The sequence below is a fragment of the Gopherus evgoodei genome, chromosome 11 (genome assembly GCF_007399415.2).
Source record: "Gopherus evgoodei ecotype Sinaloan lineage chromosome 11, rGopEvg1_v1.p, whole genome shotgun sequence".
NCBI lineage: Eukaryota > Metazoa > Chordata > Testudines > Testudinidae > Gopherus > Gopherus evgoodei.
The window spans coordinates 70,859,525-70,885,741 of record NC_044332.1 but is presented as its reverse complement, the minus strand read 5'-3'; the positions used below and the strand labels follow the sequence as shown (position 1 = coordinate 70,885,741).

At 42.7% G+C, this 26,217-nt stretch overlaps 1 protein-coding gene across 5 annotated transcripts in view; it reads left to right on the top strand.

Annotated features, from left to right (window-relative positions):
- SLC49A4 (solute carrier family 49 member 4) overlaps positions 1-26,217 on the top strand; it is a 123,649-nt gene that overhangs the window by 16,205 nt on the left and 81,227 nt on the right. For all 5 annotated transcript variants that reach the window (XM_030579857.1, XM_030579860.1, XM_030579856.1 and 2 more), the window contains exon 2: positions 22,254-22,347. In XM_030579857.1, the coding sequence (XP_030435717.1) occupies positions 22,254-22,347 (94 nt within the window). The remainder of the gene's footprint in view (positions 1-22,253; positions 22,348-26,217) is intronic.

The following is a 26,217-nucleotide window of genomic DNA, read 5'->3' as shown; positions in this document are numbered from 1 at the left end:
AAGCAGGACCAATCCCCAGATGGATTTTTGCCCCAGATCCCTAAGTGGCCCCCTCAGGGATTGAACTCACAACCCTGGGTTTAGCAGGCCAATGCTAAGATGTTGTGGCAGTTCTCAGGGTACCCAGGACAGTAAGTCACCTTGTTATCCTCTCCCTTTAGTGAACAGGAGTCTGTCTTGTAGTAGTTGGATATCAACTTCCTTACACCTGCAGCCATCAAGCACTCTCCTCTGGGCTTATCCCACCTTTTCTTCATGTTGCAGGTTAACAGTAGGTGCATCCCAATCTCCGAATCCCTTTGAACTGTTTCCTTGTAATATCTAGCCCATGACATTGGCTGTTCATGAACTCCAGATCTTCTGCAACCAAAGTTGCAGTGTACCCCAGTTTCAGTTTTACTTTAACCCACTGCTATTGTAAACCACACAGCACTTTTGAGCACTTAAATAAACCTCCTTTTGTTTTATTATAAGAAAGAATAAAGATTTAACTAGATTTATGAAATGACAGAAAGTGATGGAAACAAGTAGATAAACAAAATCATAAAACACAAATTTGAGTCTACACTTATATACCTTTCCTATAAAAATACCTTTCCTATATAAAATAGGTTTTTGCCTCCAAAAGTTCAGTCTTTTGTCAAGCTGGCTGGTTTCACAAGAACCAGGACCCAAACGTTCATGAAAGCAGCTTTGCTTCCCAAGGGGTTTCCTCAGTGAATGGATCCAGAGTGCTTCTCCCTTCTCTGTGTAATCATAGAATCATAGGAGTGGAAGGGACCCCAAGAGTTCATCTTGTCCAGTCTCTTACACTCATGGCAGGGCTAAGTATTATCTAGACCATCCCTGACAGCTTTTTGTCTAAGCTGCTCTTAAAAATCTCCAACGATTGAGATTCCACAACCTCACTAGGCAATTTATTCCAGTGCTTAACCACCCGGACAGGAAGTTTTTCCTAATGTCCAACCTAAATCTCCCTTGCTGCAATTTAAGCCCATTGCTTCTTGTCCTATCTTCAAATTAAGAAGAACAATTTTTCTCTCTGCTGTTTGTAACAGCCTCTTAGTACTTGAAAACTGTTGTCATGTCCCCTCTCATTCTTCTCTTTTCCAGACTAAACAAACCCAGTTCTTTCAGTCTTCCCTCACAAGTCATGTTTTCTAGACCTTTAATAATTTTTGTTGCTCTTCTCTGGGCTTTCTCCAGTTTATCCGTATCTTTCCTGAAATGTGGCTCCCAGAACTGGACACAATACTCCAGATGAGACCTAATCAGTGCAGAGTAGAGCGAAAGAATTACTTCTCGTGTCTTGCTTACAACACTCCTGCTAATTCATCCCAAAATGATGTTTGATTTTTTTGCAACGGTGTTACACTGTTGACTCATATTTAACTTGTGGGCCACTATGACCCCCAGATCCCTTTCCGCAGTACTCCTTCCTACGTAGTAATTTCCAATTTTGTATGTGTGCAACTGATGGTTCCTTCTTAAGTGGAGTACTTTGCATTTGTCCTTATTGAATTCTAAATACTGAAAACAGCCTGCTATTTCTGTTCATAACCAGGGCAAATTTTTGTCCGTTGTAATTTTTCTTTTTCACCTCTAACAGGTTTTGATTGGTGGTGCCTCTGACAGTTTTTTCCTTTGATAGTTTGTGAAGGGAGCAAGGCTAGTCAATGGAGTCTTGCATTACTTCACTGGCTGATTAGGGATCAGTGACAACTCCCTCTTACTTGAATGGGTCATCTTTGAGGCACATCAAGTCCTGGGGATTAATTTCTAAAATACGTCCATAAAGCATACTTTCAGTATAAATATATTATTTTTTAAATATTACCTGTACATACATCTCACATTGATTGAATCTTGAGAAGTTACCAACTGTTTGTGGACACCTCACATGATATCCTTGTGGTATAATTAGTTTTTCTGGTCTGGGGTAAGAGCTGTTAAAAGTTCAGGGACCCTTTGCAAAGAGGTCTCTTGTCACAGGTATACCTTAAAGAAATATTGACAGTAAAGCACAGAGCTTTGAAAATGAGGGTGTTTAGGGGGTAGGGAGAGAGTAGCAAGAGTCAAATACAACATTACAGCACTCAGTTGAAATATCCTCTGATAGTACATTAAGATCCTGATCCTGCTGTCATTAAAGTCAGTGGCAAAGCTCCTATTGATTTAACAGGAGCAGCAACAGGCTCCGGAGGATTTAATAAAGGCTAAATGTGAATTTAGTACTTTTTTAAACCAAAAGCTGTCTTTTCAAAGCAAAAGCAGTATGAATTTGGTGAAAGGGCAAGTAAATTGATGCAGTTCAGTCAGAAAAGGCAAAAGGAACATGAAGAAATGTTTCTAGTTTAATTGCACAACAGGGCATTCACACTCTTCCTGTGGAAATAAGCAACTGAATTTTATGAATAATATAAACCTTTTAATGTCTTAAAAGGTGACACTAATCTGAACATAACAAGTTTTATGAAAGGGATTAGTTTAGCTAAATTAACAAATCTTGAAAGAGATGACATTGAGGGATCCTTTTCATGTGAAGAGATGAGAGAAGCAATTAAATATAGGTAAATCCCTCTGGAGAAAGAAAGCTTTGTAAAACCAAGCTGTCAGGCTCATTGTGATCAGAAGGCTCCAGTATAAAAATCTGTATTTTCGAAGGATAGGGTAAAGGGCACATTAGTTCCTCATTTAGTCTCGAGCCAACAAAGATATATGCACGTGCCTAACTTTATGTCCTGAGTAGTCTTGAAAATCCTGTTAAGCCTGTGCACTTGTGTTTGCAGGATCACGGACTCAAATAATAAAATCGCTATCTTTGAACACCAAAGTTAAGATCTACACTAACATTTTATCACTAAAGAGAGAAAGTCAGATCCTAACAAAATTGGATACGTCATATGCGAGAAATAAAGTACAGAAACTTAGTAAGTGACAACAATGAGGAGTCCTTGTGGCACCTTAGATACTAACAGATTTATTTGGGCATAAGCTTTTGTGGGCTAAAACCCACTTCGTCAGATGCATGGAGTGAAAATACAGTAAGCAGTATAAATATTACAGCACATGAAAAGATGGGAGTTGCCTTACAAAGGGGGAGTGGCAGTGCTAATGAGGCCAAGTCAGTTAAGATGGATGTGGCCTATTCTCAACATTTGACAAGAAGGGGTGAATATCAAGAGAGGGAAACTTTCTTTTGTAGTGCTAATGAGGCCAATGCAATCAAGGTGAATATTGCCCGTTTCCAACTGTTGACAAGAAGGTGTGAGTATCAGTAGAGGGAAAATTACTTTTTGTATTGACCCATCCACTTCCAGGCTTTATTCAGGCCTAATTTGATCATGTCCAGTTTGCAAATTAATTCCAGTTCTGCAGTTTCTCGCTGAAGTCTGTTTTTGAAGTTTTTTTGTTGAAGAATTGCCAATTTTAAGTGGGTGATGTGAGCATTGGCATACTGAATATAAAGTGAATGCAACTCAGTTCTCCTTCACTTCTCCATGTGTCTAGACAGGGAAAGCATTCAACAGGGTGGAATGGGATTACTTATTACAAATACATGAAGTGTGCCGCTTTGTCCTGGCAATATCAGAGTGCATATATTGGATATGCGCAAAACCTAATGCATTGGAATTAAGTGATGGAATTGCATTCAGCTCTTTAATGCTAGACAGGCACAAACAGACTATTGACTTCTACCACTCCTGTTTACATTTGCTTTATAATTGCCAAAGCATCCAGGAAACAAGACTTTTTTGAGGGAGTTTAATATACTTTTTTCTGTGTGGATGACAGCTCATTAATACTAACTAATCAAAGTACATGCACTAGACATCTGATAGATTTAATAAGTAAAAATTGTTTCTCAAGACTTCCCAGTTGAAAAATAAATTGGTAAAAAAAAAAAATAAACTACTTCCTTTGTCCTCTACTGCCCAAATACTTGGCTGTCAGAATGGAACTTACGATGATTACCAAAAGGGATCAAATATTTGGTCAGATTGCTTAATGGAGGGTGAAAAACACAAGAGCCAGTAACAGTCCTAATTCAAGTGTTGCACGCTTTTTTAATGAACTGGATTGAACTAATACAGGTGGCATGGGGATGTACACAATCAAGATGACTGCAGAACCTTGATCAAAGTATCCTTTTGATATGTACCCATTAAGGTATTCCAGTGAGGTATTTTGAAATAAATTAGAATGATTGAAAATTGTATGTTGGGAGGGGAAAAAAACAAGAATTTAAGCTGGGTAAAGTAGATGTTCTTAAAACCCTACGATAATTTTGGGCAGTACATAAACACCATTATGTCATCCACGATCTTGTTATACACACTTATACCATCCCTTCATGCTTGGGTAAGGTGGTGGTGAAAGGCTGGCATTCTTACTGGGGAAGAATTAAGATTTTGGGATGTTCTCTGTTGTGTATGGTAGTGGTGCTACTAGTTAAGGGATAAGCTTTATGCTTTCATTTCCTTGTCTTTTAGGTTTTGTGTTAGTTAGGTATAGCATAACCTTAACTAATGCAGAATGCAGTGTTTCTTTGCATATTCATTTCCTATGTTTTTAGCTGAATCTTCAGTGTAGCAAAACTCTCTTATGAAGAACTGGACCTTTCTCAAAGAACTCAGTGGTGATGCTACTTTGTGAAATCAGCTATTGCTTTATCAGAGTTCCTACTCTTCATTAAACTGTTCAGTAGCAATGAACTAGCAGCTTCTTTCATCTAACAAACATCCATTCCCTATGCCACTGATTTGGGGTGCGGAGAACATTACTGAAAGCATATGTTCCTCTCCTGAACTGTTCAAAAAGGCTTCCACACCTCAGCGTGGTAGTTGCTGCCATAGGACCCCATTTTCAAGAAGAAGGTTTATTTTTTCTTTCTATGAATTAACAAATAATTAACAAAATAATTACATAACTCCAGAGAACCTACCAAATTAGGTAATTTTAGTTTGCCTTTCTATAGTTTATAACTATTAAGTTAGAGAGGTCCCCAAATTGAGGGTCAAAGTGACTTTTTTTTTTTATTTTGTGGGAGTAGTTTTTAATTGATGAAAATTTGGAAACTAACTGGTTTTCTTGAAACCTCTCCGCAATTTCAAGCTTTACTCAGTGATTGGATAATTTGGGCTATATACTTGTTTCCTATTAAACAGGCTCAATTCCCGCCTAAAGTGCAAAACAACACAACCTTAACCATAGTGTCGCAACAGCTCTGTTATAATCAGGGCCGGCTCCAGGCCTCATCACACTAAGCACGTGGTTGGGGCAGCATGCCGCTGGGGGCGCTCTGCTGGTTGCCGGGAGGGCGGCAGGTGGCTCCGGTGGACCTCCTGCTGGCACGCCTGCAGAGGGTCCGCTGGTCCCGCGGCTCCGGTGGAGCATCCGCAGGCACGCCTGCCGGAGGTCCACTAGAGCCGCGGGACTGACGAGCAGTAGAGCGCCCCACGCGGTGTGCTGCCATGCTTGGGGCGGCGAAATGGCTAGAGCTAGCCTTGATTATAATTAGTAGCAGTATCATGGTTAAGTGCTGAGCACATACATGGCTTTTTACAAATATTAATCACTTAATGCTGAACTATTAACCCTTGTCTTTTCAGTAACTGTTTCTTTACAGATTTATTTTTGCACATGAATGTGAAGAAATGGCAGCTTACTTCATCTATTATTCCTTCCTTCCCCTTTCTACTCCTTGAGTGTCTTATTTCAGAATGTCTAGATGGGAAGAGGCTATGTTAACTTTTTAAGCTCTCATTTTGTCACACTGTGTTCTTTATTTAGTGCCTTTTATATGCATGCTGTGGCTGTGACTTCGTAGTTAACTTGTAACTAACGTTCCATTATACTGGCTTTTGACCAATCTTCCAACTTCCTCAAAAATCTGCAAATTAAGCATTCTAGTATATGTTCTATAAGCCAGAGAAGGACTTTTTTTCCTCTTTGCGAAGTTTGAGGTTAATCTGACTCAACATCACCGAGGGATGAGAGTTTTGAAAGTAAGAGGTCTTCTGCTTTTGTAAAGTCTTGTGGTGTTTTTTCTGGAATGTTATAGTTCAAATGCAGCTGGGTCTAGAAACCCCACATCTGTTTTATTGAGTTACCTTCAACAACAACTAGCCCCTTGAAGTATTTTGGGAAGATAGGGTTAATTTTTGATTTATTAGCCATGAAAATTTTTGAATCTTTGAAGACTTATCTGGCCCCAGCAGAGCCTATGAACCTTAATGGTTAATCCTTCAGGTCACTTCTAATCTGAATCATTTACATAACAGTTCCTAGCCCAGGGGTCTCAAACACTCGGGGTTCTTTCGTGTGGCCCGCCAAGCTCCCCACGCCTCCTCACCTGCCCCGATCCGCCGCGAGCCCCATGCTACTCCATGAAGCAGCTGAACTACTATATGTCGCTGCAGCCCCGGGCAGAGGGGTGAGAGGCAAGTAGAGGGCTCCATGCTCTTGCAGCTCCCACTGTCCGGGAACTGGGAATGCTAGAGGAGCAGCAATTGCAGCACATGGCGCCATTTCCCTACCCTCACCCCCAGGGACTCTAGCTGCTTCCTGGAGCAGAGCGGGGCTGGGGACAGGGCAGGCAGGGAGCCTGCCCTGGCCACAGGGCGCAGCTCTGCCACCCCGGATCCACTTTAGGTAAGCAGCGCCAGACCGGAGCCCGTACCTCACACCCTTTCTACATCCCAACCCCCTTCCCGGAGCCCCCTGTCACATCCCACACCCCTCCTGCACCCCGGTTCCCTCCCCTGCCACACCCTGCACCCCAGCACTCTGCCTGGAGCCCCCTGCCACATACTCCACTCCAACCCCTTGCTGCACCCTCACCCCTCCCGCACCCCAACTCCCTGCCCTGAGCCCCCACCGCACCCCACACCCCTCCTGTACCCCACACCCCAATTCCCACCTGTACCCTGCACACCTCCTGCATCTCAACTCCCTGCCCTGAGCCCCCTCCTGCACTCCCTGGGGGCAGGAAGGGGGCAGAGTTGGGGTGAGAACTTCGGAGAAGGGTTTGGAATGAGGGCAGGGAAGGGGTGAGAAGAGGCGAGGCAGGGCAGGGGCAGGGCCTCATGGAAGGGGTGGAGTGGGGGCAGGGCCGGGAGCAGTGAAGGGGAGTGTCAGTGATGCGGCCCTCAGGCCAATGCACTGGTCCCCATGCGGCCCTCAAGGTTATCTGAGTTTGAGTCCCCTGTCCTAGCCCATCTTATTGCAAAGATAAAATTGAAATTGTAAACCAAATGCCAAGGTTGAAAGCTTACTACAGTAACTTTTCCTAAAAATCACAGGATTTACATGGTCTTTTCATTGACTGGACTCTAGCAGTCCTATCTTCCTCACTCCCCAGGAGGGATAAGCAGAGAGAGAATTTTCATTCTTGCTTTTCTGTTCAGTGTCTGCACTGAAAGCACCACCAGGAGATTGTGTCTTTACCAGTTGTTGAGCCAGAGCTGCTTCTAACTCCTCTCCCTTGTAAGGTGGGATGGAAGCAGCTATATTTCTCCAAATGCAAAATCTTCACCAACCATGTTCTGTAAAGTGGGAAGCGAACCTAAGGTAATAGCAGAGCATTTAGTCCTGTGTCAGGTGGGAGCAAGAGAGGCACTCACCCAGTTAGAGGGCTTTTTTTTGTGCAGAGGTATAATCGTGGAAACTTCTCTCACAGCAGTCAGGAGCCCTTGGAGTGAGTGGGTGGGGAGACAGTCAGGTACTTCTCTTGTCCCTCAGCAAAAGGGATGTGAATCTTAAAATTTCAGACATTTACTTGTGCAGATCTATTCCACCCCCAATAATCTTCTATTCATTGAACTTTTTGAAACTTTGCACTTTTAGAGAGAGATAAGGGATTGACTATGTGTACACAAATTTGCAGAGGGACAATAGGGTTGAGGTCTGTTATTTCTCACCTCTGTATATTTATTTATTTATTAAAAACATTTTTGCTGTTAACAAGTGTGTAATCTCTGGAGACACAAATCCACAGTTTGAGATCTGCAAAACTAAGCCTCTCTGATGGTATCTTCTAGACTGAGCACTGAGTCCCATTGGGAATATAGAAAGATTATTTAGGTTAATCTATACAGAAGCTCCTGGAATCCCGTAAAATTGGGTCCCTAATCCATGAACTATTGGAACTCATTTACAATACTTTTCTTAAACATTACATGAATAGATTGTCTTATACTATAGAATTACAATTTATAATCTCTATTCCATGATGAGAGATCTTTGAGCTATAATGTATCTTAATTAAAACTATCTTTAGATAGGTTATTCCTCAAAAAGCATTTTATCTAAAAAATCCAATTTAAATAAAGGTCTGATTTTTAAAATTGTTTTTAAAAAATCGTTGATTTTTATCCGTTCTGCTCCTGACTGATGAAGCTGTGGTGACCTAACTCTCAGTGTAGATGCAGCTATATTGCCAGAAGAATGCTTCTGTCAGTGGAGCCACCGTCGTTTGCTGAGGTGGTATTCATACACCAACAGTCTAAACTGACAGAAGTGTTTTTCTGTGCCCACACTATGGGGTTATGTCAGCACAGTTGTGGCAATGTGGCATTGTGTCTGTCTGATTAGCAGCTGATGAGTTACTGCATCCCTACTATGTTACTAGCTCAAATGTGAGCAACATTTGTACTTCAGATACCTCACCCCATTCCTTTTGGCCGATGGACCAGTTAGCCTGAGTTTAAAGCACTACGTAAGCTAGATTTTTTTGTGTGTGGACAGGAGTCTTAGGAGCAAAACCTGAGTGATAGTTTGAGCTTAAAATGCAGTGAAGACAAGCCCATGGTGAAAGACAACATTTGCCTCAAAGTGTATGTCTACAGTGTGTCTGGGAGCATGCCTCTCAGCCTAGGTAAACAGACTCGCGCTAGTTCTGCTTAAGCTAGTGTGCTAAAAATGTGGACATTGCAGCATGGGTGGTGGCTTTGGCTAACCTCACAAGCTCTGACCGAGGGGGTAGCATAGTCTTAGTCTCAGGCAGCTAGACTGATCGGCTGCCCATCCACAACATCAACATTGCTATTTTTAGTGCACTAGCTCAAGCAGAGCTAGTGTGAATCTGTCAACCTGGACCAGGGGTCTCAAACACGTGGCCCGCAGGCTGCGGGCTTTTGCGTGTGGCCTGCCAAGTCGCCTGCCCCTCTGCCTACCTGTGGGATTGCCCCCTGTGCCGTTGTGAGCCCCATGCTGCTCTCTGAAGCAGCTGGCAGCACGCCCCTTTGGGCCAGGCAGGGAGGGGGAAGGAGGCAGAGGGCTCCTGCAGTGCCTCCTTCCAGGTACCGCCCCCTGGAGCTCCCTTCGGCCAGGAACAACGAACTGCGGCCAATGGGAGCTTCATGGGAGGTACCTAGAGGAGTGGCAAGAGCAGCGCATGCACGGAACCCTGAGCCTCCTCCCCCTCCCCAAGGGGCTGCAGGGACTCTGCTTCAGCTGCTTCCTGGAATGGAACGGCGCTGGGCTGGGGGCCAGAGCAGGCAGGTAGGCAGGGAGCCTGCCCTGTCCCTGATGCGCGCCGCTGCCAACTCAGAGCCGCTCTAGGTAAGCAACGTAGGGCTGGAACTCGCAACCTGAACCCCTCCGGCACCCCAACTCTCTGCCCTGAGCCTCCTGCCGCACCCCTCTTCCACTCTCTGCCCTGAGTCACCTGCTGCACCCTGCACCCCAACTCCCTGCTCTGAGCCCCCTGCCATATCCCACACCCCTCCCACACCGCAACTCCCTGCCCTGAGCCCCTGATGCACCCTGCACCCTTTCTGCACCCCCCTCTCTGGGGGGGCAGCATTGGGGTGGGGACTTTGGGGAAGGGGTTGAAATGGGACTGGGAAGAGGTGGGGCAGGGAAGGGCCTAATGGACAGGGTGGAGTGGGGGCAGGACCAGGGGCAGTGAAGGGGGGTGTCAGTGATGCGGCCCTCGGTTCAATGCCCTAGTCCTCGTATGGCCCTCATGGTCATTTGAGTTTGAGACCCCGGACCTGGACTGTGAGGCACACTCATAGCTGTTTACAATCAAAATAAACAAGACAGGAAAAAAGCTGGGAGGGGAGAAAGAAGCACAAAGAGGTGAAGTGACTTGACCATGTTCACAAAGCATGTTGGTGCAAAATCAGGAATAAATCTCTCACCTGTGTGTCTTAGTTTCATGCTCTCTTTTCTGGAATGCTTTGCATAAGAACCTGAACAGATATATCACTTGAATTAATAGTGAGAGTTTGAGGTTCTCTGTAGCAAAATATGTAAAGTGAATAAACAGCTGCAAATTCATTGGTTCCTTCTGAAGCTGAGAAGTAGGAAATTAAAAGCAAGAGAGAGAAAACCATAAATCTTATTATAAACACTAAAGCTTGTTCCAAGCTAGCATTCTGGTCTGCAGGCTCATGCTGTTTAAAGTCTGGATATGTCTATACTGCATCTTGGCGTATACCTCCCAACCTATGTAGACAGACTCGTATTCATTATGCTCAATCTAGCATGCTAAAAATAGAAGCACGAATGTTATGTCACAGGCACTAGCACAAGCTGTTCATCCAAGTCCAAGCTCATCCTACACTCAGGTCTCAGCTCGAGCCACCATTCTGCCACAACATCCACACATCTATTTTTAGCACATTAGTTTGAGTGGAGCTAGTGCAAATCTGTCTACACGGGATGGGAGGCATGTTCCCACCTACAGTGTAGACTTACCTTCTCTGCTTGTTATCTATGCAAAAAAAGTGTCTTGAATAAATAAAATTTACAGTCTTTCTAGTAATTTTTAACTGAAAAGTGAATCTTTTAACTGGATCATTGCATTGCAACTCTTTTTGTATAATGATGAATAAACAATCATAGAATATCAGGGTTGGAAGGGACCTCAGGAGGTCATCTAGTCCAACCCCCTGCTTACAGGAGGACCAAGCCCCGGACAGATTCCTAACTGGCCCTGTCAAGGATTGAACTCACAATCTTGGGTTTAGCAGGCTAATGCTCAAACCACTGAGCAATCTCTCACTGCTGTTTCAGAATTCTTAGCTGATAAACAGAAGAAACTACAACACTTGTGTTAAAAAAAAAAATCTGCCTTTTATGTACCTAGAATCTCAGAACAAACAAATTCCATTGTGAGTGTCAATAATACGGAGTGTATGCTAAAACTGAAAGTACTGCCTAAAACACGAAATTGTTTTCACTTAGGATATAGACAAAATGTAATAAGAACATAAATATGGCCATACTGAGTCAGACCAAAGGTCCATCCAGCCCAGTATTCTGTCTACTGACAGTGACCAGTGCCAGGTGTCCTGGAGGGAGAAAACCTAACACGTATTGATCAAGCGATCTCTCTCCAGCCATCCATCTCCACACTCTGACAGACAGAGGCTAGGGACACCATTCCTTACCTATCCTGGCTAATAGCCATTAATGGACTTAACCTCTATGAATTTATCTAATTCTCTTTTAAACCCTGTTATAGTCCCAGCCTTCACAACCTTGTCAGGCAGGGAGTTTCACAGGTTGACTGTGTGCTGTGTGAAGAAGAACTTCCTTTTGTTTATTTTAAACCTGCTGCCCATTAATTTCATTTGGTGGCCTCTAGTTCTTATATTATGGGAGCAACTAAATAATTTTTCCTTATTCACTTTCTCCATACCACTCATGATTTTACATACCTCTATCATATCCCCCCTTGGTCTCCTCTTTTCCAAGCTGAAAAGTCCTAATCTCTTTAATCTCTCCTCATATGGGACCCATTCCAAACCCCTAATCATTTTAGTTGCCCTTCTCTGAACCTTTTCTAATGCCAAGATATCTTTTTTGAGATGAGACCACATCTGTACGCAGTATTCCAGATGTGAGTATACCATGGATTTATATAAGGGCAATAAGATATTCTCCGTCTTATTCTCTATCCTTTTTTGAATGATTCCTAACATCCTGTTTGCTGCTTTGAGTGGTGCTGCACACTGCATGGACGTTTTCAGAGAACTGTCCACGATGACTCTAAGATCTCTTTCCTGATTAGTTGTAGCTAAATTAGTCCTCATCATATTGTATGTATAGTCGGGGTTATTTTTTCCAATGTACATTACTTTACATTTATCTATATTAAATTTCATTTGCCAGTTTGTTGCCCAATCACTTAGTTTTGTGAGAACTTCTTGAAGTTCTTCACAGTCTGCTTTGGTCTTAACTATCTTGAGCAGTTTAGTATCATCTACAAACTTTGCTGACTCACTGTTTACCCCTTTCTCCGGATCATTTATGAATAAGTTGAACAAGATTGGTCCTAGGACTGACCCTTGGGGAATACCACTAGTTACCCCTCTCCATTCTGAACATTTACCATTTATTCCTACCCCTTGTTCCCTGTCTTTTAACCAGTTCTCAATCCATGAAAGGATCTTCCCTCTTATCCCATGACAACTTAATTTACATAAGAGCTTTTGGTGAGGGACCTTGTGAAAGGCTTTCTGGAAATCTAAATACACTGTGTCCACTGGATCTCCTTTGTCCACATGTTTGTTGACCTCTTCAAAGAACTCTAATAGATTAGTAAAACATGATTTCCCTTTACAGAAACCGTGTTGACTTTTGCCCAACAATTTATGTTCTTCTATGTGTCTGACAATTTTATTCTTTACTATTGTTTCAACTAATATGCCTGATACTGACGTTAGACTTACCGGTCTGTAATTGCCAGGATCACCTCTCGAGCCCTTTTTAAATATTGGTGTTACATTAGCTATCTTCTAGTCATTGGATACAGAAGCTGATTTAAAGGACAGGTTACAAACCCTAGTTAATAGTTCTGCAACTTCACATTTGAGTTCTTTCAGAATTCTTGGGTGAATGCCGTCTGGTCCTGATGACTCGTTACTGTTAAGTTTATCAATTAATTCCAAAACCTCCTCTAATGACACTTCAATCTGTGATAATTCCTCAGATTTGTCACCTACAAAGGACGGCTCAGGTTTGGGAATCTCTCTAACATCTTTAGCCATGAAGACTGAAGCAAAGAATTCATTTAGTTTCTCCTCAATGACTTTATCAACGTTAAGTGCTCCTTTTGTATCTCGATCTTCCATGGGCCCCATTGGTTGTTTAGCACCAACTGTAGCTTAGTCCATATTAGTTGAGCTGAACATATGTTACAACACACATGAAAAGAAGCCAGAACCATCAATATTACTGTAACTAAATTTTACTGCAGTGGAGAGGTGAAGAATTGTTTTATACTTGGCATATTTTTAGAGTTTGTTTACATCCTAATTTTAATATTTTGGGATGTTGACAGAGAATAGTTCCACTTATCACATTTTAACCTAACTTGATCTTGCCAGTGTAGATGGGACAAAAGGCGTATTACATCCCTTTTACATAGTTATAACATGGCTTTACCCTGACTACAAAGGTAGGATCAGACTATGTTATAAGTAGAGCTGGTTGAAAAAAATTGAATTTCAAAATGTTTTCATAAACTGGGGGGGAAATCATGATCAGTTATTTTGTTTTTTGACCTGCCCAGCTATAACACAATCACAATATGGTAAAAGGGGCCGTGTAGACATAATTTTAGAGAGAAAGTATAGATTGCATAAATTACCTGGACATCTTAATTCTGGATTATTCAGAACTCTTAAGAAGCAGTGTGACATCTTCAGAGCAGTGAGTTGTTACGTGATTTTCCTGATTCCGTTTAGTGCATATTCTCATGATTGTCACTTCCTAGCTGCTTCCAGATTTATTCCAGTTATTATGAATGTTCATTCTTGTCCTTGAAGGTTGTCTGAGTGTTCACACTGAAACACTTCATTTCAGTTTTAGTTAAATTTGCTGCTTTAAATCTCTTGCCTTTGCTATAATCTTTTACAAGCTTCAGAGTAACTTCAAAATGTGGGAGTGTAGTTGTGACCGGTGCCTAGAATGAACCCCACTGAGAATGCCACACTCAGGGCAGACTGCAAGAAACAGGTCAGACAGTTCCCCCAAACTGGTGATTTATTCTATAATTAGATTAACCAAATGAGTAGCAAAAGAGCTTCTTTAGCACCACACTCATTAAGAAGAAGCCAAACACAGGCCCCTTTAGGCATTCCAGCCCTTGGTTCCCATCCAGACAAATTGATCTGATATAATGAGAGGTTACTGAAAACCCAATTCACCATGTATTAGGTTCTGCCAGTTCCAAAGGATCAGACACTTACCCTGTGGTCAATATGTATCTCAGATCTTACGCTAGTACCATGCTGTAAGCCAATCCTTAGTTAAACTAAAGATTTATTAATGAAAGAATAGAGTTATGAATGGTTAATCATATACATGCAAATGATTACAAAGTCCTTAGATGAGGTTTGTAGCAGTGATGGAATAGACTGATTTTCCAGGGTATTCTAAGTAACTACTCAGAGTTCCCCATCCTACAGATTGAGCCTTTTCCTATTTAAAGTTCAGCAGACTAGAGAAGTTGGATCAGGCCTGAGGTTTCTCTTTTATAGCTGAAACAGGCTGTCAAGTGTTTTGAGGACAGCATATGACTGCAGATTCTTTTTTGTGGAGCACACACTGACCCACAACTTTGAAGTTAACGTTCTATTTCCTGTGCTTATACAGATAATCTAGTTACACTTATTAACATAAGGCAAGAGCTGGTCATTCATTATAACAGGGATAGATAAACTGAAGACAGTGTAGATAATATCAGTTTTCTGCAGTGTCACATCTTTCATTTTAAGGTTAACTGAACACAGTTGCATACATAATGTAAGGCAACTAAAACATGAAAAAGATTTAAAATCTAAAAGCTAATTTGGTTACATTGATAAACTTCTAACAGGATATAGGTACACAGAGAAATGAATTTAACATCTACCCTTGATTTCTATTACTATGAATGAATGGATTAGTGATTACTGGTCTAGTACATCTTTGGTATTCACATACAAGTAAATTGTCCTTATTACAATTGCAGTGCCTCTTGTTAAGTTGTTATGGGTCATATACAGGTTAGCTGATTTGCCAGTGTTGCAGTAGTTATATGAGCTATCATCTGGCAAAGTATGTTGCTATACTGAATAATGCACCCTCAAGTCTTGTGAGGGTTGTACTGCATGAAAGGCTGATTGTAATGGATATTGCACCTCTTGCTATGCATGTGTGTAAAAGTCCTGTAGTCACCCAACAAGTTATAAGTAGCTGGAATAACTGTACTTCTTGATGAATATTGTTTTTATTTAAAAAAGTCTTTACATTTTTATACTAATTATCTAATAATTCTGATACTGCATATATGCACAGTTGTAACCTTCTTTAAGAGTTCAGTTTAATCATTTCATAATACTCATTATATTATTCTGTGGACCTTTTGAGAGTTTTATATGCCACTTGAAAATAAACTGTTTTCTTCTCTTTATTGCATTCCCTACTGCTCCTTTATTGCACTCATGGTTGTTGCTGACTGATAATAACAATGAAAATGTAAGCGGTAACATACAACATGGTCTATTTTCTCCTCTCAAATAGAGGGAGTTTGTGCATGCAGCTCCACATCCAGAGATAATAGACCTCAAAATATGAGAGTAATGCATGATTTTTTCACATCCACAATGTATGAAAACCTCTTGCTGGGTTTGAGATACAGTAAATTAGGCTCTCCTTTGAGTATTTCTCCATGTTTATCCCAGTCTAGGTGGGGATGTGCCCCCTCAGAATCTTTGAAATAGCAGTGACTGTTGGGCTACATCTGTGCCCTGTATGACCTCTTCCCTCTGCAAACTATGGGCAGAAGGGGCAGAGCAGTTGCAGCCATCCCCTTAGTGTATTCTCCAGATCTATTCTTATCCAGGTAGTTAAAGTTAATTTCTTAGAAATGGTCATGTAAAAAAAAATCTTTACATTCTTTGTTTGTAACTTACTTTTTCTCAGCACTTTGTGCCACAGCTGCTTAAAATGTCAAATTCATAGCCATTGACCTTCACACCTTGCCCATCTTTTGGCAGGCACAGTCCTCTAGACAAGTCATAGCTGTTGTTTATTTTGTCTCATCCAGAGCCATGTGTCTGCCCGTTATTCTGTCTGCTTGTCATTCTCAAGAAGGAGAAAATCTTAAGACATCTGGCTAAAATGATATCTTTGGAAGGGAGTTTATGAGGGACACTCTGGACCCAGAAGAACAGGAATTGAGCTCCAATATGGAACTTCTCACCTTGAAGTTCTAGTCTGTCAGCTTTCCCATCAGCTGGGATGAGACTCCTAAGGCTGGTATCAGTACGAAATCTGACCTGGCACTGACAAACCTAAAACCAGCTCAGCACTAGTTGCTCTGGCACCAGAGATGAGTACTGCTTTTTCTACACCCACACAAGATAGGTCAGAGCACCTGACCAAGCACAGTTCCTGTAACCAATCTTCCTCCTCTAAGAAGGGAAAAGTTCAGAGGTCTGAGAACAGCTTTTTATCATCACTCTCCTCTTGAGAACTGAACACACATTCTGCTCATGCTGCAGGGCAAATGATGTAGCTTGGTGCTGAAGGGTCTGAAGGTTTTCCTAGTCCCTGTGTTTGGTACTGATTCCCCAACACCAAAAATCACGGTACCAACACCAGAGTTGGCATCGGCAATTGAGGCACTAACAGTTCCATCTGATTTGTTATTGATGGACGTTCCCTCTTCTGTTACCATCCTCAGTACTGAAGGTGCTTCGTCCATTACCAGCTCTGACATCTAAGCTCCAAGTATCAACATTACCTCAGAGATCAGAACCCCGCCCTTAAAGGAAAACCATTCCTTCTCTTGGTCACACCACATTTCCCCTCACTGCGTCGCACCCCCCCCAAAAATCCATCTGGGAGCCTTCACCTTCTTGCTCACTGAGTTCAGGAGGTAGTTCTGATCTGAAGGGATGAACTACTCATTTCAGAGCCCTGGTTTACCCATCGCATGGATGTCAGTATCCCAACCAATATATCCTTAACCAATCTGGTCAACTTTATCCATGCAGCTTTCCACTACGGCCATACTGGACTTAATGGGACTCACCATCCAGAGTTAGGTTTTCTTCCTGATCATCATCCAAATGTGGAGAGTCTCGTTCTTTTGGCATGTGACTCAGGATGCCTACGGTCGCCCTCACTGAAAATGCTAACATCAGGGCAGGCTGCAAAAAGGAGAGCAGAGTCTCCCAAAAGTGGTGGCTAATGCTGAACTGAGACTGACCAGCCAGTCACAAACTGTACTCATGATCACTCACAAGGGTTATCAAGACGCTGAAAAAAGAAATCACACAGCCCCCTTTATTGCATTCCAGTTCTCTGCCTCCCAATTAGGACATAGGTCCAGTAAGATGAGGAGTTATTTAAAAACTCTGCTCACTATACAAAATGCTCTTCTGAACCCCAAAACCACATTTCCAGGTCAATGTTAGTTTGGATCTTATGCAAAATACCATGCTGCCAGCCAATTCTTTAGTATCTAAAACTAACGGTTTACTAAAAAGAAAAGAACAACAAGAAGAGAGTTGTTAAATGGTAAAGCAATCAGATGCATACATAAGACTTCAAAGTCCATGTATCAGGTTCTTAGCAGTATTTATTCCTGGGGTAATTCTGTGCACCTGCAGAAAACACGGCCCTCTCCCTGTTTTTTTATTAATTTTTTTTAGTAATTCTTTTTGCTAAAGTCTGCTATGAATAATTTCAACTTTTCATCCCAAAAATGAACATCTGAAAATGGAAATATTTTGGTTTGTAAATGTTGCCTCATGGAAGTTTTAATTTGGTTGCTAATTCTTCTCTGTGGGTCAGGCTTCCTGACTGGACTTCATTTTCCATGATTTATCCCTTCCCTCTCCAAGAGGGGAGACTGTGGTGCATTTTGGGAGATGTAATCCAGCCATAGAACCCAGTGTGTACATGAGAATGGGAGCATGAGGCGTCCTACCTACAGCTCCTATGAGGCACTGCAGCAGCATTTCCAAATCAAAATAAAATGATTTCTTTCAGCTCAACTTTTTTTGGTGTTTGAATTTCCACCAAAATATTGACATTTTCCATGGAAAAATCAGACAAACTTTTTAGCAGAATAAAACTCACATTTGATCAGCTGTACGTGGAGCTCATTTCTTCAGGGTAGCTTCCCACAGCCGCAACAGAAACCACAAATGAAGAAAGGTAGAAGGCTGGGGTAGTGAAAGAGGGAGAACAAAAACAAACAAGGTTGCTTCAGGGGAAGGAAGGCATTAGACTGCATGTGCCACCACAATATAAATGTTTAATAACAATGTGGACCTTTTATATTGTAATAGTGTTGTTTTTTTTTTGTAATGCACACCTCCCCACACGTGCAGTGTGTGCAGGATGTATATATAGCGCTGTGCGGTCCAACCGTTCACAGTCCCTTCTCTAATGCCTTTAATTTGGGATGGAATCCACAGCAGAGCCCGCTTTTCTAATTCCCTTACTAGGTGGTGCTTTAGCTATTAGTGTAGTATATGTAGCATCTTCTTCGCATCCTTTGTTTCTTCTATTTTAAAAATAAATTTTGTTGTTGTTTTATCTTTACCTTCACAGTTATTTCATAGCTTAGGTTTCCATTTCCCTGATTCCCACTCTGCCCGACCAGGAAGCTTTTCCCCTCACCTGTAGGCCCAGATCCCCCAGGTTTAAGAGGTGCGTTTCTTATGGAGCTGCCTTCCGCAGTGCATTCGCTGTCTGGGAGAGGGACGTCCCACAAAAGTGTTCCCACTGCCTTGGCCTGAAACCCAGAGCCAGAATGACCGGGACATTAGGTTAAAACTTCTGCTCATGGGGAAATGGCTGCGACTGGCATTGGACCTGGACCCAGTTTCTTCCGTGGAGAGACCTTCACGCTCTGCCAGGTTGTCTGCCGATCCTCGCTCCCCACGTCCCCCAAAGAGAGTTTTCTTTTTCTCACTCGGATGAAAAGAAACAGGCTCTCTTCTCACACTTTGAGGCACAATCCACAAGAACACCGTTCCCAGCGAGGTCTGTTGCTTCAACATCATCTGACAGCAAACACAGCTCCTGGACCTGTTCAAATACCCCTGATACCAACATGAGGAAACGGTCTAAAGATCCAAACTGGGCAGACTTACAGCCCTTGGTGCAGTTTCCCAACTCTGGGCAGTGAGAGAGGCTGACTTCAGGAGCTACAGCACTGACAAAAATGCTGGCACTGGTGCCATTCCGACACTGATGAAACAGTTGGCACCGGCCAAGTTTCTGGCACCATCTTCAGACACTTCAGGAGAATACACCCTTCATCACTGAGTCATACACTGGCACAGATGATGCTCTTCCCCTCACCCCCAAGACTTTAGATATCCTAAAGATCTGCTGGAATCTGACACTCCTGAGTCTTCACTCCTTCAACATGACCTCCCCCGACTTCCACCCTCCTTTCTGGACTCACAACACTCCTCCTTTTCTCCCCCTAGGATGGCACTTCTCTTTCCCAGTGATGAGGAGGAACAGGAGGACTCCATTGCTTGCTCATCTGCTAGGCAAATCACACAAACTCATCCTCTCTATCCACAATCCACATCTGGTCCACAATCTTGACATGGACCACTATGGATGAAGCCACATTTTCCATTCCCTCAACACTGGCCATATTGGGACCTATAGGCCATGTACAGGGCACAGTTTGGGAACTCTCCCAGGAAGCAAAGCTGGAGAACTATACCTCTTCCTTCTCCATTAGTCTCTTGTCCTCCATCATCCCCCTCCCTTTCATGTGTAAAGAAAAGATTCTGTACTGCCTGGACTATCATAGCAGCGGGATGCTGGGCTATTCTCACCCACACCGTTTAATGTCCTGCCTGGATTATCATAGCAGCTGGAGGCTGCCTCCCCCTCATTTTATCTCACTAACAAGTCAGTGTTTCTTATTCCTGCATTCTTTATTACTTTATCACACAAATTGGGGGACACTGCAACGGTAGCCCAGGAGGGTTGGGGGAGCCGGGAAGCAAACGAGTGGGGTTGTTGCAGGGGTGCCCCCTAGAATGGCATGTAGCTCATCATTTCTGCGGGATATGACACAGAACGGCTATGCTCTCTGGTTCTCTGGTACACTGGTTCTCTAGTACACTTGCACCATATTCTAGGCAGGACTGACTCTATTTTTAGATGCCATAAAGGAGGGATTGATTCGGGGAGTCATTCCCATTTTTGTCTTTGCGCCCCCAGCCGACCTCAGCCAGGGGCCCCCATGACAGCAGCAGACGGTACAGAACGACTGATAACTGTCATCTCATTGCCAATTTACAATGGCATGGCAGATGCTACAGAACAACTGATAACTGTCTCTGCTATCTTGCAAAGGCAAATGAATGCTGCTGTGTAGTGCTGCAGTACCGCCTCTGTTAGCAACATCCAGTAGACATACGGTGACAGTAAAAAAAAAAAAAAAAAAAAAAGCGGAACGGGCTCCATGGTTGCCATGCTATGGCGTCTGCCAGGGCAATCCAGGGAAAAAGGGCGCGAAATGATTGTTTGCAGTTGCCTTCACGGAGGAAGGAATGAGTGACGACATTTACCCAGAATCACCCGTTACACTGTTTTTGCACTATCATGCATTGGGGTCTCAACCCACAATTCCAATGGGCGGGGGAGACTGTGGGAACTATGGGATAGCTACGGGATAGCTACCCACAGTGCAGCGCCCCAGAAATCAACGCTAGTCTCGGACCATGGACGCACACCACCGAATTAATATGCTTAGTGTGGCCGCGTGCACTCGACTTTATACAATCTATTTTACAAAACCGGTTTATGTAAAATCGGAATAATCCCGTAGTGTAGACATACCCCTAGTGTATTCAGTTACGCATTTGCATGCCTGATGCTCCACAAAATGGCATCCTCCATGCAATGTGCCCTTGCATGTGTGGTACAAGCTAAGTCACACTGTGCAGAGGACACAATTTTAAAATGGCATCCTCCATGCTCATTCGCACAAGGGGGCTGGACAGAATGGGACCACAGGCAGCTAGTTTTTCTGGGGCACACAATGCATACGTTGCATGAATGGATGGCAACTGAACCAAGGCTGGACTTCTTTTATTCGTATCTACAAATGCAATTATCTATATTCAGTTGTAGTTCAGAAATGGTAGGTAAGCCCAGGATCTCTGCAAGTTTACAGAAAGGAGGTTTAGAGCAAGAAGCATTTTTTAAGGTTTCTTATTTGCCTATTGGTATTGCAGTTGTTTTAAGTTTCATGTAATTGAATAATTCAGGGGGAAAAAAATATTCCACTTGTCTGTGCTCCCTGGGACACAGACATCCTGCTACATGCAATGCTTTCTTTTGTTGTGAATGAACTTGAAGTTGTATGGCCACATAAATATGAAATGTACAAATGCTGTTTCACTGGATAAATGCCATATTTCATAAGGCTGTCAAGATTTAACTCTGTCAAGATATATCTATTTTCCTTCTGTTTACTGATGACAGAAACACATCATCATTAGTAGCTGGCAAATGAAATTACAGCACTAAAGATGAAGTTGTTTTTGATCTAGCAGTTTCTCAGTCCTGAATCACAGATTTGGAGGGAAAAGTATTTAAAGAATCAGTCAATTGTAACTTATTTTTTTAGAAATGTATTATGCACACAACCTCTGACAGCTTGATCTGAACCCATCAAAAACTTTTGTTAATTGCAAGTACTGCAAAGAGGGCAAATTTTTCCAGTGAATAATTTATTTCTTCAAGGTGAAGTGTAAATCTGCTTTATGAAAGAATGCAGCAAACCTCCCTCTCCCCCCTCCACAAAAAAAAAAACCCCAACCAAAACAAAAACTCACTACTTCATTTAGTGTTCAGAAAAGAACGCGTGTGGGGTCCATTTCTCCCTCTACATATATAGTCCAGAGATTTTTAGATTTCAGATCACGTCCATTGTGCATAATAAGGAACCTTCAGCATGAGTACCAGTGAAACTGTATAGTATTTTTCTCTTCTTCTCTTGTATGATTGGCCCAAATCCTGCAAAAGAATGAAAAGGTTGGATCTTGAATATAGAGAGGTCTGTATTTTACAATGTGAAGTCATGGTTGATATCTGTAATAACACAAAGCTTCATGGTTATGTAAGTATTTATGAAAAAGATGACGTGTCAAGAAGCAGTTTCATGTTGCATGTATGTGTATGTATTCAGCTTAATTCTTAGCATTATTACTGCTTTATTTTTAAAATTTTTAATATATTGCAATTTTTGTTTGTCTTAGGTCTCAGAGTAACAGTGTTGTTAACATCCTTCCTCATGGTGTTAGGAGCCGGTCTAAGATGTGTACCACTGTCAGACCTAACAATAAGAAAAAAGTAAGTGGACAATATATATACACATTTTTGGCATGTTTTAAATGTCCTTGTTTTCGCTGCTATTACAATACAGAGTAATGTCAACAAAGGTTTTCCATATCAGACTCTGATATATAGAAACATCCATTCAATTTAAACTAGCTGTAACACTTCTTTCTTTGTTTCTCAGAATTGATTTTAGCATAATTCTTTTACATGGTATCTGAGATTGCAAAGCACTTTATAAACTTCAATTAATTAAGCATCACCACACCCCTGTGAAGATAAGCATTAAGCTTAGTTTTACATATGAGGAAACTGAGGTATAGAGAGGTTAAGAAACTTGCCCAAGATCATACAGTTAATCATCCCACACAAAATAAAAAATAGATTATTTGTTAAATGTTAAGTAAGTAGCTTACATTTTACGTATTGGATTTCTGTGATCAAACACCGAAGCAAATGAACTAATATGAAAGTGCCCCCTTGCATACAGTATATTACAATCCTCGTTCCTAGGAAATATATATCTTAAAATTACTTGCTTTCTTTGTGATTGAAATGTATCCTTAGCACATAGGTAATGTCGGAGATGGGAATAGAAAGTAGTACCTTTTAATAAAACTACATAAATCCAAACTGTTCAGTTGTGCCTTTCTTTAGAATGTCTTGAATTTGGAAGCCTGTCCGTAGTACAGGCTACAAGTCCTATTTTTATGGTCATGCTAAGTGACCATTTGTTGTTCAGTCATCTTTATTTGTCTGTTTTTATACACTCTCTTGCCAATAGGAGGCAGCATAATAACACAGCTATAAATTTCTTTTTCTTCAGAAAAGTATAGTAGCATTGACTCTTAAGTATTTGTGTGTGTGTGTGTGTGTATCTTATTATCTGGAAAAGGAGTTAATTTTAAAGGATTTTTTGGTCTGGAAGTGTCTCTTTGCCTTAGAAACTCAGTGGTGTATTTAACCTCTTGTCTCTTTGCTTTCAGTAATAGGAGCAGGATAATTGACTTGCTCTAGGACCACATATATTTGCTGTTTGTGGATCATTCAGCAGAAAACAATGAAAGAGAGAGAATTTTTTTAATTCTCCTGCCCCTAGCCTTGCTCTTGAATTTCATTGCTCCAAAATGAAATAGCAATGTGGAAACTTTTTTGCTGAGGAAAGGACAGTGGCTTTTATTTTTGAAATGCCAAGTACATTATAGGGCAGAGATTTACAGACTGCAAATCAGGTAAGTTGTAAAGAGAGAGTTGGATGGTTTAGGGGACAGGTAATAAGATAAGACATCTAGGTCATTGATTCTAATCCAGACCAGGTCAGTAGTGAGTAAAGTTACCATCATGTGATGATTAGTTTAATGACTTAGGTATAATGTGTTGATGATTTCATTTCAATTCTCAGATGACAAGTATGTATATTACAAAAACCACAGGTACAGCTGATATTAACCATCTTTGTTGCTCGTTGCAGCAGGTTATTCAAGGGGTACGTCTACACTACAGGAAAAATTCGATTTAACATAAACTGATTTTATAAAACAGATAGTATAAAGTCGATTGCGCGCGGCCACACTAGGTACATTAATTCGGCGGTGTGCGTCCATGGTCCATGAGGCTAGCGTTGATTTCTGGAGCGTTGCACTATGAATAGCTATCCCGTAGCTATCCCATAGTTCCCACAGTCTCCCCTGCCCCTTGAATTCTGGTTTGAGAGCCCAGTGCCTGATGGGCAAAAATCATTGTCGTGGGTGGTTCTGGGTACAGTCTCACCCCTCCCTAAATGAAAGCAGCAGACAACTGTTTTGCGCCTTTTTTCCTGGGTGAACTGTGCAGACGCCATAGCACTGCAAGCACGGACCCCGCTCAGATCAACACCACGATCGTGAACATTGTAAACACTTCACGCATTCTTGTGCAGTCTATGGTGAACCATGAACTGCAAAGCCAGGTGAGGAGGAGGAGGCGGCTACGGCAGCGCGGCGACGAGAGTGATGAGGACATGGAAACTGAATTCTCCTTAACCGCGGGCCCCTGCGCTTTGGAGCTCCTGCTGGTAATGGGGCAGGTTCTACCCATTGAACGCTGATTTTGGGCCCGAGAAACAAGCACAGACTGGTGGGACCGCATAGTTTTGCAGGTGTGGGACGATTCGCAGTGGCTGCCAAACTTTCACATGCGTAAGAGCACTTCCATGGAACTTTGTGACTTGTTTTCCCCTGCCCTGAAACGCCATAATACCAGGATGAGAGTAGCCCTCACAGTGGAGAAGCGAGTGGCAATAGCCCTGTGGAAGCTTGCAACGCCAGACGGCTACCAGTCAGTCGGGAAAATCTACTGTGGGGGCTGCTGTGATGCAAGTAGCCAAAGCAATCACTAAGCTGCTCCTACAAAAGGTTGTGACTCTAGGAAACGTGCAGGCCATAGTGAATGGCTTTGCTGCAATGGGATTCCCCAACTGTGGGGGGGCGATAGATGGAACCCATATCCCTATCTTGGCACCGGCGCACCAAGCCACCCAGTACGTAAACCGCAAGGGGTACTTTTCAATGGTGCTGCAAGCACTGGTGAATCACAAGACGTTTCACCAACATCCACGTGGGATGGCCAGGAAGGGTTCATGACGCTCGCGTCTTCAGAAGCACTGCTCTGTTTAAAATGCTGCAGCAAGGAATTTACTTCCCAGACCAGAAAATAACTGTTGGGGATGTTGAAATGCCTGTAGTTATCCTGGAGGACCCAGCCTACCCCTTGATGCCATGGCTCATGAAGCCAAACACAGGCAGCCTGGACAATGGTTAGGAGCTGTTCAACTACAGGCTGAGCAAGTGCAGAATGGTGGTAGAATGTGCATTTGGCCGTTTAAAGGCGTGCTGGCGCACATTACTGACTGGCTCAGACCTCAGCCAAACCAATGTCCCCTTTCTTATTGCTGCTTGCTGTGTGCTCCACAATCTCTGTGAGAGTAAGGGGTAGACCTTTATGGCGGAGTGGGAGGCTGAGGCAAATCACCTGGCCGCTGATTACGCACAGCCAGACACCAGGGCGATTAGAAGAGAACACCGGGAAGCGGTGCGCATCAGAGAAGCTTTGAAAATGAGTTTCATCATGGGCCAGGGTATGATGTGACTGCTGTGTTTGTTTCCCCTTGACGAACCCCACCCCCTTGATTGACTCATTCCCTGTAAGCAACCCACCCTCCCCCTTCGATTACAGCTTGCTTAAGAAAATAAAGTCACTATTGTTTAAAAATCATGTATTCTTTATTAAAAAGCTCATTATAAAAAGAGGGAGAGAACTGGCAAGGTAGTCCGGGTACGGTTTGGGAAGAGGATAGGAGGGAAGGAAAAGGCCACTAAAATCATTTCAATGTAATGACAGCCTTTTGGTTGGGCTGTCCACGGGGGTGGAGTGGATGGGTGCACAAAGCCTTCCCCCACGCGTTCTTACACGTCTGGGTGAGGAAGATATGGAACATGGTGAGTACTGAGGGTGCTGACACAGGGACTGCAGCAGCACTTTGTGACCTCGCTGCTCTTCCAGAAGCTCCACCAGACGTCGGAGGATGTCAGTTTGATCACGCAGCAGCCCCAGCGTTTCATTCCGCAACCGCTGATCTTCCTGCCTACACCTCTGATCTTCCTGCCGCCACCTCTCATCTCGAGCGTTTCTCCTCTCCTCATGTTGGTCCCTCCTGTCCTCGCGTTCACTGGCATCTTTCCTGTAATTTGATACCACGTCCTTCCACTGATTCAGATGAGCTCTTTCATTGCGGGTTACTTCCATGATTTCAGAGAACATTTTGTCTCACGTCCTCTTCTTCCTCCGCCTTATCTGAGCTAGCCTTCGGGATGGAGTAGGGAGGCTTGAAAAATGTGCAGCTGCATG